A 17,428-nucleotide genomic window follows, 5' to 3' on the forward strand; every position below is an offset into this window, starting at 1 on the left:
GTAAACATGTTGACATTCATTAATTTTTATGGATAGGTTGTTGATTTAGTAACTAATTTATGGTATGTATCTAACATAACTATATTTTACACTTTTCTTTTAACAGATTTGCTTGTCTTTGAATAAGCTAAAACATGGGAACCCATTACAATATGCACTGAAAATATGTATTGTACACTACATTTAACAATGATAGAAGATAAAACCTATTTAAAACGATTAACTGCCTAAGTGCATATTGTGTTACTGGTAAAATATAATTTAATTTATCTTAATTGGAACCAGAGCAATTATGCTTTTAAAGATAAATAGTTTTGTTTTTGTTTTTTTTACGTTCTTGAAAACCCTCGCAGTTGGTAAATACTAGAGCTTATGGGAAATAGGGGGTTAGGTTCTCTATGGCCGCGGTTACACTTATCAAAGCCTATCTAAGTTGCATTTTCCTTCACTAAACACACATGAAAAACACAGTAACATAAAAACAATGCAAATACTATAACATACTGGTAATGTAACATGTAAAAAGTAATACAATTATAACATAACAAAAAGTAATGTTTTATTTACCTTGAATCTTTAGAGTGGAAGGCCAGGGTGTTGTTGACTAGTGACAGTTAACATGGAGCAACGAGACCGCATGCGCATGCTACTATGACTAGTACACGAGACAAAGCTAGAGATGGTGCTGGTACTGGTAGGGGGAGATGCTGGTGAGATGGGAGCGCAGAAGAATGCACAAGATGCTGCAGAAGCAAATGCAGATGCATCATATGTTTCCGTGCAAAACCACATATACACAAATCTACATGCCGCGGTTGGCAAATTGGTATACAAAAGGATATAAAACCGTGTATACATGAATTCTGCGGTTGGCAGTGGGTGAGGGATTACTGTATTATACTTTTTTTATTTTTTATTAATACTGTATATGTTACAGAATTTCAGCGAATTGTCATGGAAACAAATCATACACCATTGTTAGGAAGAATAACAGAACAGGCTTGATCTGGAGGTCTTTTGTACATTACCGTACAGGCTATTGTTTTAATTATTGTTATAAAAAAAAAAATTCCTTTAAATGAAAAATATTTAATTTTGGCTGAGTTTATATCAAACTGTTAGGTAAAAATGTTTTCATAGTATTAACATGTTAGTTTTAATATAGTTGTGCACTGTGGTTGACCTATAATACATTTACAGGCATTAGCCAACAAAGCAAACCTAAGCTAAACCAAAATAAACTCCAGTGAAAGATGCCCTTTGATCTCACGGCAGTTACAGTGACTTCATGTAGCACTTAGACTATTATTTTCTTCTGAAGTTTCAATGTGAGGGTGTTGTTAGAACTTACTGAACAGTGCTGAAGCTGTGTTTTTGTGGGATCAACAGCAGCAGGGCTTCATTTTAACTTCCTGGCCTAAATTAAAATATTCACAAAGATTGCAAAAAAAAAAAAAAAAAAAAATCTTTAAAAGAGGTTAACTCAGATGAAACACAGTATAAATGATCAGACAAGAAATTAAAGTGGATTGTAAAATAACTTAAAATAATACCTATATAAATCTTTAAAAAAGAGCCTGAAGTCAAAGTGTCTGTCACAATACCAAAACTATGTCTGCTTGCTTTAAAAAACCCTAGTTTCAAGTGAATGCAAACTGTTGCAGTAAATCCTGATGTTGTAAGCTTCCAAGGACCCATGAACACAATTGCAATTTTGTTTTAGTCAGAAAAAAATGATGGTTTACAACAGTATAAAAACAATGTTGCCTTCGTGTATTGCATTCAGAGATGATTATGAAGCAGTTATTTGATAACGCTATTTTTACATGACCTTCACGTATGTGACCTTCGTATTGAGAGTGTTTCTGCCTTGCTACAGGCACAATTAGTTCTGCCTTTGGTATGGTATCCACTGTTGTAGTTTGGTTATGTAAATATAAAAAAAAAAAAAATAGAACAAATAAAAATCAACAGAAAAACATATCGATTGAGAGTAATAATAAAAATGAGGAAAGCATTTTTTATTTGATAACGCTAATTTTTTTTTGTTTTACATGACCTTCACGTATGTGACCTTCGTATTGAGAGTGTTTCTGCCTTGCTACAGGCACAATTAGTTCTGCCTTTGGTATGGTATCCACTGTTGTAGTTTGATGTATGTATGTACCATCTGTATGCATTAATCATACTACTTAATTGTTTTTTGTGTATATTTTAACAGTTTTCGTCAAAACAATAGGGTCACGAAACGGTGGTATCTTTTTCCCAATATATATCATATCATTTTTACTCAGGCCAAATATACATGATATAAGAAATTTTCTAAAAGGACAGTCATTAACATATAATTATATATATATATATATATATATATTAGATATATAATATATATATAGATATATATATATATATTAGATAGAGTGGTTGTGAGTTAAGTGTCCCAAGTCCAAGAAGAGGCCACCGTTAATGACAATTTTAGATTATATTATTCCTGCAGAAAATAGTTTTAAATTTAAATCAGAAATTTAAGTGGTGTTTCAAGTTTCTAATGTCCTGTTAGCTTTAGAGGGCAACCACCATACAATAATGACTGCCCTACTTGGAACCTGATCGGCTGAGGGTTATGATTGAAGTTTGCTGACTAAAGTGCAAGTTTATGTCTTGCCATTTACTGTATTAAATCCCAATTAACTTGCAGTACTTCAGGAAAGCTGATGCTGCTCATTTTAAAATCCAATTATTTGTGAAAGATTTTACATCCCTTTTTACTTTCAAGTAGTCTTTTCTTTTAACCAGTGCATCTTTCTCCTGGTCTTTATTTATTTATGTATTTATTATTTAAAACATAAAGTGTCACAGAAGTGTCCTGGGTGAAACAAGTGGTGTCAGTAACATTACATATCGATTTCATACAAACTCAATAGACAGGACCATCTAAGATGACATGGTGCTTTAGCATTGGGTAGGTTCTGGCAGGTACAACTTTAAAATCAATAAAGTGATATATAACATATTAGTCTATGATATTCTAGTCAATGATGGGTGGTATTCTTTTTTATAGTGCATTTTTTTCATATCTGCAACAGAAAGTAATTTGATAGAGAAACAAGTAATTACTAACCATCATGTACTCATAAATTACAAGTAAATAAATAAACAAATACTCAAGGTAGATAAGCCGATAAATATTTAAAAATGTAAATGCTGTCGACACAAAAGTACAGTGTGTATAACAAGCAGGCTTCCTCTATGAAGTAAGTTTGTTTTTAAATAAACAAAATAAAGGTGTACAGTTAACAAACAAAAAACATGTATTTTATTTTGTTTTGTCTGGATAAAAATGACAAGCAAATACCCAATAAAGCTGAAGGAAGTTATTGTAATTTGGATGTGAATTTTTATCAGTATATTTCCGATCCTTTTGTAAGCAAAATCTGCAGTGTGCTGAAAGGAATAGTGCTCTGCTTCACTAGAAAATGTTCATTACCTACCCCTCAGTAAATGAAATAGCTTGATTCTTATTTGCAACAAAAATGTTGTCCGTCTATCGGATATTTTCCAACAACATAAGCCAAAAGAATGGAAAAAAAGGTAAAGAGATATAAAACCTATGTCTGTGCGGAGAAAAAGGGAGATGAGACATCAATAGATATCAAAGGCTACTTTTTTCAAAGGCTTTTTTCCTAATCTGATATTAATATAAGAAGGTATTCCGTTTTAGCAGCATAGTCATACATTATGCAAATAATAAACTTTATTGTAGAGGCCTTTTTTGGTCACAAGCCATAGTTGCTTAACAGGAAGCAGTTTTGTTTTTTCATCCATATTATTCAGACAAGAAAGCATTATGCAGTGTACTAAAATAACTCCATGTATACACATCTGGAATTAAGTTCCAAAAGGGAAGTCATATATATCCAAAATCTACTGGAGAGACATTGTAATGCACACAAGCAGTGTTTCACAAACTACATCTGGGGGAATACTTGAAAACATCATAATACATTTAACAGAGGCAACTGAAAATAAATAGTATTAAACCTGGCTAGTTGTCGATGTCACTTGTTTTCCATGTAAATGTTTCGAGTTTAAAGAAAAATAACAATAACCACTTCTAAGAAACATGAAATATGGCTTTTGATTTGAACTATGTTATTGTAGTTGTGGGTATGAATTCCTTCAAAAAAATCTGCTGATTTCAGCCGTGAACAACTTAAGCTTCTTCATTAACAGTTTGTTTTCTTCACCTTACAGAAAGTCATACAATGTAATATAGTGAATCTGTTTTTGCAACTGACATCTATCTCTGCTCTCCATATAAACCCCCTTTGAATCAAGACCTGATGATCTGCAATATACATTAGTTTGTTTCATTTCATTAAATACTCTATGGCATGCACATCATGAAATTACAGTACTCTGGTTGATGTTTATCCAACACTGTAAAATCTTGTTAGGAGGAAAAGTGGACTTCTAGTAGTGGACTGTACAATGAGCATGTTGGTTACAATAACTTTCTCAGCTTCTTCTCACAAGTAATTACTTTAGGTTATAATGGCAGGATCGTGATCACCATCAATACTGTTAACAAGAATGACATGGGTATGCATCCCCCTTCTATTCTGTATTCATTTTAAGTGATTCTTTTAACAATACATTTTCTACCATTCTCTTTATATTAAATGTTTTTAAGCAAGGCGTATCAGGGAATTGCAGTATACAAATAATAAAAAAGAAAAAGGACATTTCAGAGTAAAATTAAAATATATGTTTGTAATTTCAGGCAATTTCAGAAGACTCTTTTTTATATACCTGGAGCAAAGAAATGAGATTAAAAGAAAATATGTAACTACACTCCAGTACAAATACTTATAACTTTATTAATAGTTTACTTGTACAAGATGTACACTCATATTGTATGATTCAACAAAATACACTGTTTAAACTAAACTGTTAGATGAATTAATGTATAAGCATGCTTGCATAAAAGTCACAAAACTAAATAAAATGTTTGGTACAACATTGTTTTGTAGAACCTAAAGTAAAGATAGACATGTTTGAGCAGTTTTGTACATTTTTGGAGCATCCCTGAAAAGTTTGTAAACTCAGACACACTACATATTATGCAAACAATGAACTGCGATCACATTTAAAAAAAAAAAAAAACATAAAAAATAAATGCAAAGCAACGTAAAATATACACTCATAATTAAAATATTCCTCATTTATAAACTTTCAAACAAAAGAATAAATAAAAGCACCTATGGATTTAATCGTAAAAAATGAAGACAATGCAAAACAGTTGCTAGATGCCTTGTGAAATGTGCTCCACAATCAATAACATATTGTTAGAGGTAGACTAGGATCATTACTGTTACTGTCTTCACATTTGGAATCTGTTTGGATTTCCAATAGGTCTTGACTTGTCATGCACAATGAAAACAGATACCCTTGAAAAAATACACATTGTATTTCTTAAATAAGGTTTTTGAATATTAAAACAGATTTGAAAAGAAAGAAAGAAAGAAAGAAAGAAAGACTCAAAATTAAATGGGTTTTATTATTTTGAGGAATGACAAAATGGTTTCAAATGCATCTGTCAACCAGATGTCAAATAATATTGTATGCATATTTTGATCCTAGTCCTCCTTTTGTTGTTAACATTCAAAAAATAGCATTGTCTACCCCAACAAGTTATCATTGTTTATTTGTACAAAACTATGTTTTAAATACCACCAAACTCCAAGAGTTGGCAGATGATTGCTTATGAAATCATACATCTGTCAGAAAATGGCTGTTTGTTTGGCAAGGAAATGCAACACACCAATCTCAGTGCCTAAAGACTGAAAATCGCTGTTTTTGTTTAACAATTTACTACTAATCTTACTAAACTTTAATAATATTTACAGTATTGCACTTTACTGCCCATAATTGCATTTCATTAAAAACAAATGCTTTATAAATATATATATATATATATATATATATATATATATATATATATATATATATATATATATATATATATATATATATATATATATATATATATAGTATATTAAATATTGTTAGTCCTTTTTAAATATGTCACCACTTCCTTTATTACACAGGAATTGGTTTACAAGTTAAACTCATTCTGTTTTTCTATTTTTTTTTTTTTTTTTTTTTTGTAAGTAGCATTTTCTTGTAACACATTGTAAACAATTAGAAACATGATATGAAATGCAGTGGCACTTCATTCCCAACTCATAACATTGTTAATTAACAAAGAGAAACAACTATATTGATCTTGCCACTGTAAAATCTGCAGAAATGCTGAAACTAAACAATCCTGCAATTCCCTCAAAACAAAATCAAGCTGAATGGAAATAATATTTGATTGCTACAGCTGCTCCCTAAGGGTCCATACTAAATCGAAGAACAGCCTCTTCGCAGTAGATTCAAACAGTGGAAGATTATTGTGGCAGTGAAATAATAACGTTGGCAACATCTCTAGTACAATGGAGTCCAGCCCCAAAGAGTTAACGGTTCCAGTTAAACATGCACTGGGCAAGAGAGGGTAATTTTTGCAAAGTTGAATATCAAAGGCATCAGCGTCATTTAGTCACACAGGTTGCTGATAATAAATGTTAATGACTTTTTTTTTTCTTTCCAAAAAAACACCCTTCCTATTCTGTTTGAGGACAATATCCAGATGTTTTGTAAGCTCCACTGGCTTTAAAAGTAAATTGACCACAATACTGAAGTTCCAACAGGCTGTGTCTTTGTATCCCTTCACCAAGATTTATATTATTTTGCAAAGTAAAGAAGAAAGCAGGAATTCATTGGTTTTTAATTATCATCTCAAGAAGTGGTTGTGTTTTGGCAGCTGGTTCTGTGACAATTTTGAGTATTTTTGTGTCGTGGCCTTTTCACAGCTAAAGTCTTGTTAAAAAGTCATGTGAGGAGCAATTATTAAAGTTCAGGCCGACAAAGAAGACTGGAGGTCAGAGTCCCAGCGCCTCAGCATGTTTTCGTGCTTTGAGCCTGAGGTCAGCAATACTGGAGTTCTTGCTGTTGCTCTTGGCGGCAGCAGCTACAGCTGCTGCAGCAGAAGCTGAGTCAGCCAGCGAGGTGATTGGTAGTCCAAAGGGCGGGGGAGGGAACATCAGGTAAGGGGCGTGAGCAGCGAGGTGAGGGTGGAGGTGGTGATGGGCATGTGCGACTCCTTCCAACTGCAATTGAGCTTGTACCTGCAATTGAAACATAATACCATGGTCAATAACTGCACAGTGAATACACATTTCTGTTAAGGATTTAGCATTCATAAATTAAGGTTCGTACCGGACTTCAAAAGTGAAAAAAATGTTTTAAATGGTTTTAAATTGTACCAACACAAATTATGATCATATATAACCAAATAATAAATTGTCCCTAAACATAATGTAATATGAAATATATAATAGAGATAGAAAAGAAAAAAAACTATTATTTTTACTAGGATTTTAGATTTCAATATATTTCTTTTGTTTTGTTAAAATATAAAAATAAATCATGCTTGTACCTTATTGTTCTCATAAAGTATATTTGCTACCCTAAAGTACAGTATTTTTTATTGTAAAATATTTTTATATTGCATAATGTATGAATGGAAAAAGGTTTTAAAAATATTGTATACAACATATTGCTCAGCTGGGCAAATATTTTATTCTCCCAGGGCAGAAATTCTCTGTAGAATACTGTTCTTTTGTATTTTCACTTGTTTCAGGATTAATGTCTAGTCACATAAATATAAAATGTTTTTCTAAGGGATGGTAAAGTGGTGTGTTAATGGATCACAGACAAAGAGGTCACACATTTTTGCATTGTGATTTTTAATTTTAAACTTGGACATTTGCTGGGACAACAGGTGGTGGAAATCTGAGATAGAAGTGCTTTCAAGTTCTTGCATTAGCACAGGGAACTCAATACTGAACTGAGCACCACTTCAATGCCTTAATGACATTAGCAATTAGCCTTTTATTTTATTTTTTAAAATGTCTTCTATTTCCTGGCCTCATCTACTGAATGTTCTTGCTGTGTTAACAAGTACGGTATGAGATACAGAAATGTATTTCACTTGTGCCTCAAAGAGCCACTGGGTAAAAAAATGTTTTCCTCACTCACACCCAACCTTGGTTAATTTGATTCACCGGAGTGAAAGGTCTGCTCAGCTTCAGTTATTGTTTCTTCTTTAAAGAATCTATATAACATCTAAATTGCACAGATATGTGATATTTACTCCACACCATTCACACATTTTTTGAAAGAAAAACAATAAAAAATAAATAAAAAAGATTTATAGGACATTACATTATACACCTGTTAATTTCTGGCTTGGTTTCTTTATTGGATGCGTTTTCCTTGCTGAATAAATATCTTCTAATTACAATTCTGAGTAAATGAATCTAGTGTAAGTTTTTAAACACTTTTAAAGCTTATCACTTACTAAAAAAAAAAAAAAAAAATCTCAAGTAATCTTTACAACTGAAAACACTGAACACTCACAGAACATTCCAGAAGTCCCAATTTAAACACTATCAATAATTAATAGATCCATTAACAGGTATTAATAACATGAACATATGCTAAGAAAGCAATATCCTTTCCAGAAATGTATTTAGTGTTGTACAGTATACTGTTTTAAGAATCTGACAAGGTATTTGTATGTTCCTAAAATATGCTGTATTTTAGCAATGTACTGTTAGATGTTTTCAAAAAAATGTAAATCTGTAAGCCAATTAGGTTTTTTAACATGTGTATTTATTTATTTATTGATTTGCCCAAAACATGTTAAAACAGTAAGCTAATACAAAATGTGGGTAGTACTGATTGTATAGCCCTTTAAAATAAAAAAAATTAAAAACCTTTTTTTTTTTTTTCGAAAGATGAATAGCACACAGCTTAAAACAATTAACAATAAACTTTTTTTTTCTGAATAGCAGGGGAATGTCATCTCTTATTAGAACCACTGTGCCATTGTGTAATGTGGTTATTACTATTGTACTACTATTCAAAAACAGTGTCTCTTCCATGTCTGACAGATAATATTTAACATACCATTTGTTATTAGTCATAAGTCAATTTAACAAAGTATGACTTGCAAAATTGTTATTTAGAAATATGAAAAATAAGATTTCCGTCACTAACTGAAGTTGAAAACTCTTTAAAACTTTTTTTTTTTTTTTTTTTTTTTTTTTTGTAGGCTTATGTATTCTGAGACGTCTTGAAGGCATTTATTTTTGAGACATATAAAAATCATTTAAAATTGTTGTTATTAATCACTAGATACTTTTAAATGAGATGAAAATATAATTCATAGCTTGTAATAATGGAATTACCTGTTTTCTAAAGAGTGCATATTCTAACATATTTTAAAAACATCAAGCCATGTTCACAAAGCTTTTACCACAGTGCTAAGTTTGCACCATGTTTATTTATTTATTTATTTTTTTATAAATCTAAATGCTAATGTTGCAGAACTAGCAGGAAACAACTAATATTCAAGGAGTAGGCCCTATGAACCTCCCTTGAATGATTTATTTTAAGTTTTTTTTTTTTTTGTTTTGTTTTTGTTTTTTTAACATTGGGGTTTTGTTTTCTTCTTAGAACAAAAATAACTGGTATTAACTTTAATTAGTGGTACATCTATCTAAGTATAGCCAGTCTGAACTGACACCCAGGTGTATTTCAATCACTTTGAAATATGTTACGAGACAAACATGTATCAAAATAATGTTGACTTACCTGTTGAAAAGGCATCCTTAATGCACCCATATTCACATAAGGAGCAACTCTGCAGGCATCTAAATGGCTGGCTGGCCCCAAAATAACACCTAAAACATAGCACCATGTCAGTTACCCTTATAATGGAAAAACCTATATAAAGCCTATATTGTTTTCTCAAACTGATAAATAGTTGCATGTCTTTCGCACACCACACATTGTTGTGAACACGTTCTACATTATCATTAAGTGTACTTAAAAATATTTTAAGTATATATTTTAAGTATTTTTTTTTTTTTAATTATTATTACTGAATTTGTGCAACTGTATGGACCGGACATACTTTTTTCTTTCTATGTTTGATTTTTGCTACTGAAACATACAAATTAGTCTACAGCTTAACTAAATTGTGTAGTAGTATTCCCTTAATATTGTATGTCATACAATATAAACATATTAGACAGACCACATGAACTATAAATAGACTGAAATTCAAATGAATGTACCTTTATGCATTTGATTTTCTTGTTTCCGACACTTAGCTCTTCTGTTTTGAAACCAAACCTAAAAAATAAAAGACCACTGTAAATTGAAGTGAAACTGGGTCGATAAACATGAATGTGATTCGATTTGCCGTTTTGGTGAACATAAATGAACTAAATTCTAAGTTACAATGCCATTAATTTGAAATGTGAAATACAAATGGAACTAATTGAATCAATCTGCAACCAAAGCCATTCATAGCACACTGATAAACTACTATGAAAGCTAGAAGTATGCATTATAGGACATTGCACTGGGATGTGACAAGCCCCAGGGAAAAACAAAACACAACATAAAGATGATTGACATGATTCATAAATCATTAGGTTGCTGTTTGCTATTTCGTTTTCTTAATAATAATAATAATAATAATAATAATAATAATAATAATAATAATAAATAATAATAATAATAATAATGAAAAGAAGATCCTGCTACTTCTACAACTGCTACAACGGTTTCTAAAACCGAAATGAAAACCATGTCACACACATTTCACAATTACAACATCCCTATAGGGGAGAAGTGATGAGTGACGTGATAGGCACATCGCGTTTGTCAATAGAAGCTGCACAGTTGCATATGAAAGGAATAATTCCATAATGACGTTGACTGTATGTAAAAAATATTTACCGGTATATTTACTGGACTACAGTATGATCAAGTCTTTATGAAGAAATTAATTTCGGTAATTTTCGCAAAATTGTCGCTAAAAAAATAAAACTGTGAATGAAAACATGATTTTTATTTTATTGAAATCACAATTAGCCTGCTATGATTACTGTTGCTTTTTGTTTTTATTTTATTTTTAGTGCAAAAGATACCGATTAATGTATATATGATCACATCTTAAAGACCCTTAAACGTTGATGTTCTCTTACTTTTCAAAAGATCATATGGCTCATTAATATGAACTTATCTTCCTAAATTAAATTGCCCTTCCCTGCTTCTCCAACCGCTATAATGTTGGTCATCTGTAAAAGCGTAATTAGTGACTAAAAAGACTTCAAAGGGCATTGTTTAGTTATTCAAGTCGCCCCAGTCATTTTAACAGCGTATACATGGTCTAAACCACAAGTCGTAGAGAGGTAATTATGCATTTGTCAGTAAAATATACTGTAAATATATATTTTTTATATATATATATATATTTTTAACATATGGGGTTTACTATAGGCTCTTGAAGATAAAAAAAAGAATTAGTATGAAACCGCATGGATATTAATTAGCCGATAAGCTACATTTGACTGCATAAAAATAGATACCCTTAGTTAAGAATAGTAAGCACTTATATTTTTTAAATATTGGTAATGTTATATAAATCAGACTATACCACTTGTAGTACTAATAAATCAAGTGTTTTGCAGCTCAGGATCAATTCCAATTAGCCATGAATATGCTAAGTAAAGCACAGTACACTGCTTTAGACAGTTATTTCTTCATTAAGGATCACTCAATAATGCGTTTCACAAATACTCTAATCTGATTCCTTTTTGATTTTTATTAGAGACAGTGAATAATGACATTTAATTTAGCTCTGCACCAAAAACCAAAAGATATTAGTCGTAATTGAATTGCTGCCTGCTCCTCGCTATGGTCTCATAACTTTCAATTAGAACTCTGACAGCTGGATGGTGTGGGATTTCTGTATAACACTAAAAATAAAGGTTAATATGAGCTATCTACCACATGACTTACAACTTACTTACAATCGATTGCCTGCGTAAATTGAAAATAAGTCAGCGACTGGCGGGGAGTACACGACATTGTTTTACAAGATCGGAATGACTAGCCAGTGTGAAACTGTCCTGCTACAACCAGACTAGCCCCATTCTAGTTCGTGCTTTTAAAACGTGTTGCATTATCTTAGATTATATTTCTCCTATTGCAATTTCTATATACAATGATGTCAATTGTTTATTTTTTGATTTCTTTACATTTCTTAATATTTTCAGATTCTTATGTCAGGCTCAATGTAGACAGTTGCGCTTGGAAGCTATTGCCGAAGCGGGTTTATAATATCGTTTATCCTCACCACCACCCTCCTTTACAAGTAATATTCCTCTGAAACAGTTACTGTAGAATTGAATTATTTCTAATACGTTTTTTATAGAAGCAGTATATCAAGCCAGTGGTAGATATTAGAGAGATAAAGTAAGAAAATATGAGGTGAGTGACAGAAGAGAATGTCCCCTGCAGCAGCAGTTCAATCTCTTCATTAATTTTTATGATGTGGTTAGATCAATCTGCAGTACATGGGCAACTTTTACCGGCGCAATAGCAGCAGGAGGAGCTTCTAAGCTACAGTAAGCCGTAGACATTTTAGCTTATTTGCATATTAATGCTATATATATATATATATATATATATATATATATATATATATATATATATATAATATATATATATATATCCCTATTTGCTCAGCAGTTGAATGTGTGCCCTTCGTAATTACATGTGTGCCCTTCGTAATTAGTGAAACACAGGGTGAGAACTAATTTATTTATTGCCGTATCGATTATGGTTTAAGCCTTTTTTACATGCTCAGTAAATGCAGAAGTACACGTTCGAATACAAGTTAATATAGTGGAAATCCATCAGACACAGATACAATACAAATAAAGTTTAGGAACTTGCGACTGTTGCCTATAGCTACACAAGAATACGCCTCTTATTGAAGAGGTGATTTCCAAAACCGGCGATCACCCCACAAAATAAAATGCAATTCTAATGGTAGCTTAAACAAGAATCAGATATGTATTATCACCCCTTCGTATTCAATATATGCAGCATTTTAATAATACAATCAAATAAAGATGTCTGGTTTTGAAAGTCACCTTTGTTATTATTATTATTATTATTATTATTATTATTATTATTATTATTATTATTATTATTATTATTATATTATTATTAATAAGAGCAAACATTTACATTTTAAAGGGAATGTAAGTATCTTGGTCCAGCACCTTAAGATATTTGACTCCCCAAAGGTTAGTTCTGTAACACTAGTATTCTGTCTAATCTGTTTAACAATATTAGCACCTTCTGTACTTTACTCAAAGGGTAGCTGCCTTTGCAGTTCAGTTTGCAATAAGCTTTTTCCACACAACACACTGACAACAGAAATATCACACTAGCTTATCCGCTGTTCCCGTGTCATCACCGGCGCCTCTCCCCAACCCTGGAGGGTTGTAGGCTAGGGCTTCTATTAACTTGTATTTATTTATTTATTTATTTTATTTTATTTTACAGAAAAAAACCTTATGAGGAAACTCTCTTTATAATCAGTATTACCTAACATGGCATTATTGTATAAACTATGAATAAGGAACATTTTTAATAGCAGGGGAATCTATCTAAATTCAATCGCTGTCCATTTATCTAATACAAAATTATCCCAAAAAACAACATAGTATAATTAAATATTATATCATGCACATACACATTCTAAGTAATCATCAATGTTATAGACTGCAAGTGTAAGCTATAGTAATACATCCCAAATCACTGGATACCCCGTTCACAGTATTTGTAAGAATTAACACTGTGTGTACTTTTGTTAAAACTTGATTATACAGCTACCCCCGGTATGTATGCTAACTGTATCAGTGAATGCTACGGTATGCTATTTTTGGAAGTGAAGCCTTACAGTACCTGAACCCGAGCTTCGGACAGCCCCAGTCTCTGACTCAGCTCCTCTCGCATGAAAGCGTCTGGATAGTGCGTCTCATCAAAGAGTCTCTCCAGTTCATTCAGCTGTTCCAACGTAAAATTTGTCCTACTCCGTCTCTGTTTCAGCTTGCTCTGTCCATCCTCATCTTCTGATTTCACTTCTTCTTTTTTTTCTTTGCACTCATAGATTCCTACATAAACAACACACATTCTTAACCCTCGCTTTTTTACACATAGGCCTGCATGTTGTTGAATTCAATTTATCTTGTTTTGTTAACGTGTAATCGAGAGATTAACATGCGACGTGACATATTGTATTGCGTCGGTAACACCTGAGAAATGCAGGACAATGTTATCAATTGAGAACTGCGTGTTTTAATTGATAATAGATTTTGAAACTATTATTAACTTAATAGTTTCATACAGTTAGTGCGCAAGGCTTAAAAGATACCAAAAAAAAAAAATACACTGTAGCACGTGTCACTTTGTTCCAAGTAGGACTTTGCAGTAATATGCTATTTTGCAATAGTAGTTTGACTGTCAAGTAGGGGGAGTGAGCACATTGCAGTATAGCCATGTATTTTGTTTCTGTTTTGGAAGTTGTCTGTACTACTCGAAGTTAGTACAAACAACTTCCGCCTCGTTTGTATGGGAATCATTTGCTTACAAACATGGCATTTTATATAGGCCTACAGTTTTACAGTCATAACAGAACAAAAAAAAAAAAAAAAAAAAAACTTTTGTATTAATATATAGAAGATCCAAAAGAACCTGAACTTTTTGTTATCGTCCACTCCATAGGGAATTGCAGACTTATGTGTGTATGTGTGACGGGCCCTAATGCTGTATAGCTTATGATGAAGCTATCAGTGAATACAATTCTCTGCTTCATGTTTGAAATACCAAGTAGTTTGTAGCAATTTCAGTTTAATCGGGGACATTTAGTTTGCTTGAAAATGTATTCAGAACTATGTTTGAATAAAGACGGATGCAAACTGTCAAGGTGACACATGACAACATGATGCCTAATATAAACCAGCTGATTAAATGTTTCCTAAATGAACATTTTATTTATACAATCAATCTTCGTCTTATTTTCACCTACTTATTTTTTAAGATACGGGTATTCTGGTTAAAATTTAGCCCGCTCGTAAAAACAATTGCAATAAACACATTCTTAAACACAATATGAACAGATTTCATGACACTTAATACAGGTTCCACACACCCATGAAAAAGAGAAAGGAACATCATGGCTACATTCAGGCTACAAAATATATTTACCAATTTTACTCACCAAATAATCAAATTAAATGTTTATTTTAAAAATCTAAGTGTTGAAAGGAAAAACTACGGCATTATTTGTTTTAATTTACAGACGTTGCTTTTATATAGAAAGGCAACAAGAGGAAAACGTGTAAAATATGAAATGTGTGTCATTAATTAAAAAAAAAAAAAAAAAACATTTCCGCCCCTTTTTTTGTTTTATGCTAAGGCTGCTTGCTGTATTTATTAATCTAATATGTTTATATGTTTAAGGTAACAATAAAGTTATTTCGACCAGAATTGTTAGCATGGTGGCAAGTTCACAGTTAATCTATTTTATTGTTTTCCTTTAGTACTTTCATTTTAGTCATGATTAGTTATGGTTATGATTACAACTGCCACTTTATATAAATATGTATTCTTAAATGTATGCAATTATTAATTGACGATTTAGTAGCAATATAACTAAAGCTGCATAAACTATATTTAGGTTAATAAGTGAATGTTAATGTTTTTAAAACAGAGACATAGAATATTTTTTAACTTTTAGACTATTTATAAAACTATAGGTTTAAATAAGTATAATGAAACTGGCAGTAATTTTGAAAAGGCCTGTTTCAGTTTCCCTTCTAATCAATAGCCTGTTTGTGTGTGATTTTAGCATATGCCCAACACATTAATATCTATCTATCTATCTATCTATCTATCTATCTATCTATCTATCTATCTATCTATCTATCTAAGACATACATTAAATTGTGTTGTTTAATTCTGCACTGCAAATAGCTTTATAAAATTATATTGCGTGTTGTGTACCGATATCTACATTATTGTATTGTGCAAAGTATTATTATTATTATTATTATTATTATTATTATTATTATTATTATTATTATTATTATTATTACTACTACTATTTAACTGATAACCGTTTTAATGACATATCTACCAGAGTAACATAACAGAATACATGCATAAAGCGTATTTCACATTTGAGGGACAGCAATGTAGCAATTATAAGTTTTTGACTTAAAATACAATTTACGAGAACTGTATATTTTGTGATGTATTAATAATTAACTTCAACGTAATCTTTTAGGCAGCCCGGCAGTGCCAGGATAGGTGATAAAATACACCTTTTTTTTTTTTTTTTGTTGTTTTGTTTTGTTTTTTAAACTGCATTGATAACAAAAATGTAAATTGCAACGAAAATATTATATTTTTCACTCCAAATATCATAAAGTGGAGCTAGCAACTTTCATGTCCTTTTCATCTAAAATGTCATTTTGTTTTCAGATACAACTTACAATATTATGCAAATAAATGTATACAACTTTATATATCTTTAGAGATAAGGAACCCTCTATTGCCGATAAAGTCGTGACTTCAGAAATGAATGACTACGGTCAAATGTAGTTACAGCGTTTTTCTTGTATCGTAGCCCATATAGATTTCCCAAGTGCAATTGCACTCACCGTCCCAAAAATATTACCGTTCTGTACATCTGAAGCGTAGCTTACCTTCAGAAGCCCTTGATACGTTAAAGTCTTTCATTTTTTCCTTTTCTAACTCCACGTGCTCTTTGAAAAGGTGTACTGGGCAGTGGTTGCTGGTTTCACTTATGTCCTGAAGGTTTGTCTCTGAGTTCCCCAGCTCCCTGGCTCGCGCTAGACCACTCTCCAAAACTTCCCTGTACGTGATACTCTCCTTCTTACTGCTTTCCTTGGTTTTCTGGTCGAACGATTTGGACACGAACGCTGTAAGTTCTTCCATAGCTGTCTCGTGGTCCTGATCACAGAGATCCACTTGTTTATTTACAGCAGAAATGTCAGTGCTTTGCTCGGGTATGGACACGGTATATTGGGGTGTAGAAGGTTAGATCACTCCTGCTGTTATGTCTGTCTGAGATCACTATTTATACATGGCTACCTCAGCCCAGCCCCCAGCTCCATGTCTTAAGCAATTACAGACGGCTCTACGCTCTGAATTCAACTTTCAGCAGCTATTCCTGAAATCAATGCAGCAATGGAGAGTCTCTTAATTTAATTACATTTCATTATGATACCTACTGGAGTAGCGTAAACACCATGGGGACTAAAGTGAGCTCGTGGATGATCACCAGCGTAGCCGGTATTGTTATTTTAAAAATAGATATCCGAGCGAATAAAACAGATCTATAAAATACGAATCGATAAGCTTT

At 31.9% G+C, this 17,428-nt stretch overlaps 1 protein-coding gene across 1 annotated transcript; it reads right to left on the reverse strand.

Annotated features, from left to right (window-relative positions):
- Positions 1–6,071: 6,071 nt before the first annotated feature.
- Positions 6,072–17,114, reverse strand: LOC121321041 (short stature homeobox protein-like). The gene is made up of 5 exons (XM_041259952.1): positions 16,749–17,114; positions 13,945–14,153; positions 10,251–10,308; positions 9,766–9,854; positions 6,072–7,232 (listed from the first exon to the last, which is right to left on the reverse strand). The coding sequence occupies exons 1-5, from the start codon at positions 16,999–17,001 to the stop codon at positions 6,987–6,989; spliced, it is 855 nt and encodes a 284-aa protein (XP_041115886.1). The 5' UTR covers positions 17,002–17,114; the 3' UTR covers positions 6,072–6,986.
- Positions 17,115–17,428: the final 314 nt, after the last annotated feature.

The sequence above is a fragment of the Polyodon spathula genome, chromosome 9, assembly GCF_017654505.1.
Source record: "Polyodon spathula isolate WHYD16114869_AA chromosome 9, ASM1765450v1, whole genome shotgun sequence".
NCBI classification, from domain to species: Eukaryota; Metazoa; Chordata; class Actinopteri; order Acipenseriformes; family Polyodontidae; genus Polyodon; species Polyodon spathula.

Excerpts from the sequence above, each read along its gene's own strand:
- LOC121321041 (XM_041259952.1), bottom strand. The coding sequence starts at position 17,001 with ATGGAAGAACTTACAGCGTTCGTGTCCAAATCGTTCGACCAGAAAACC. Across the intron at positions 10,309-13,944 it reads TGTCCGAAGCTCGGGTTCAG|GTTTGGTTTCAAAACAGAAG; the intron begins GTACTGTAAGGC and ends TTTATTTTTTAG. Across the intron at positions 9,855-10,250 it reads AGAAAATCAAATGCATAAAG|GTGTTATTTTGGGGCCAGCC; the intron begins GTACATTCATTT and ends GCTATGTTTTAG.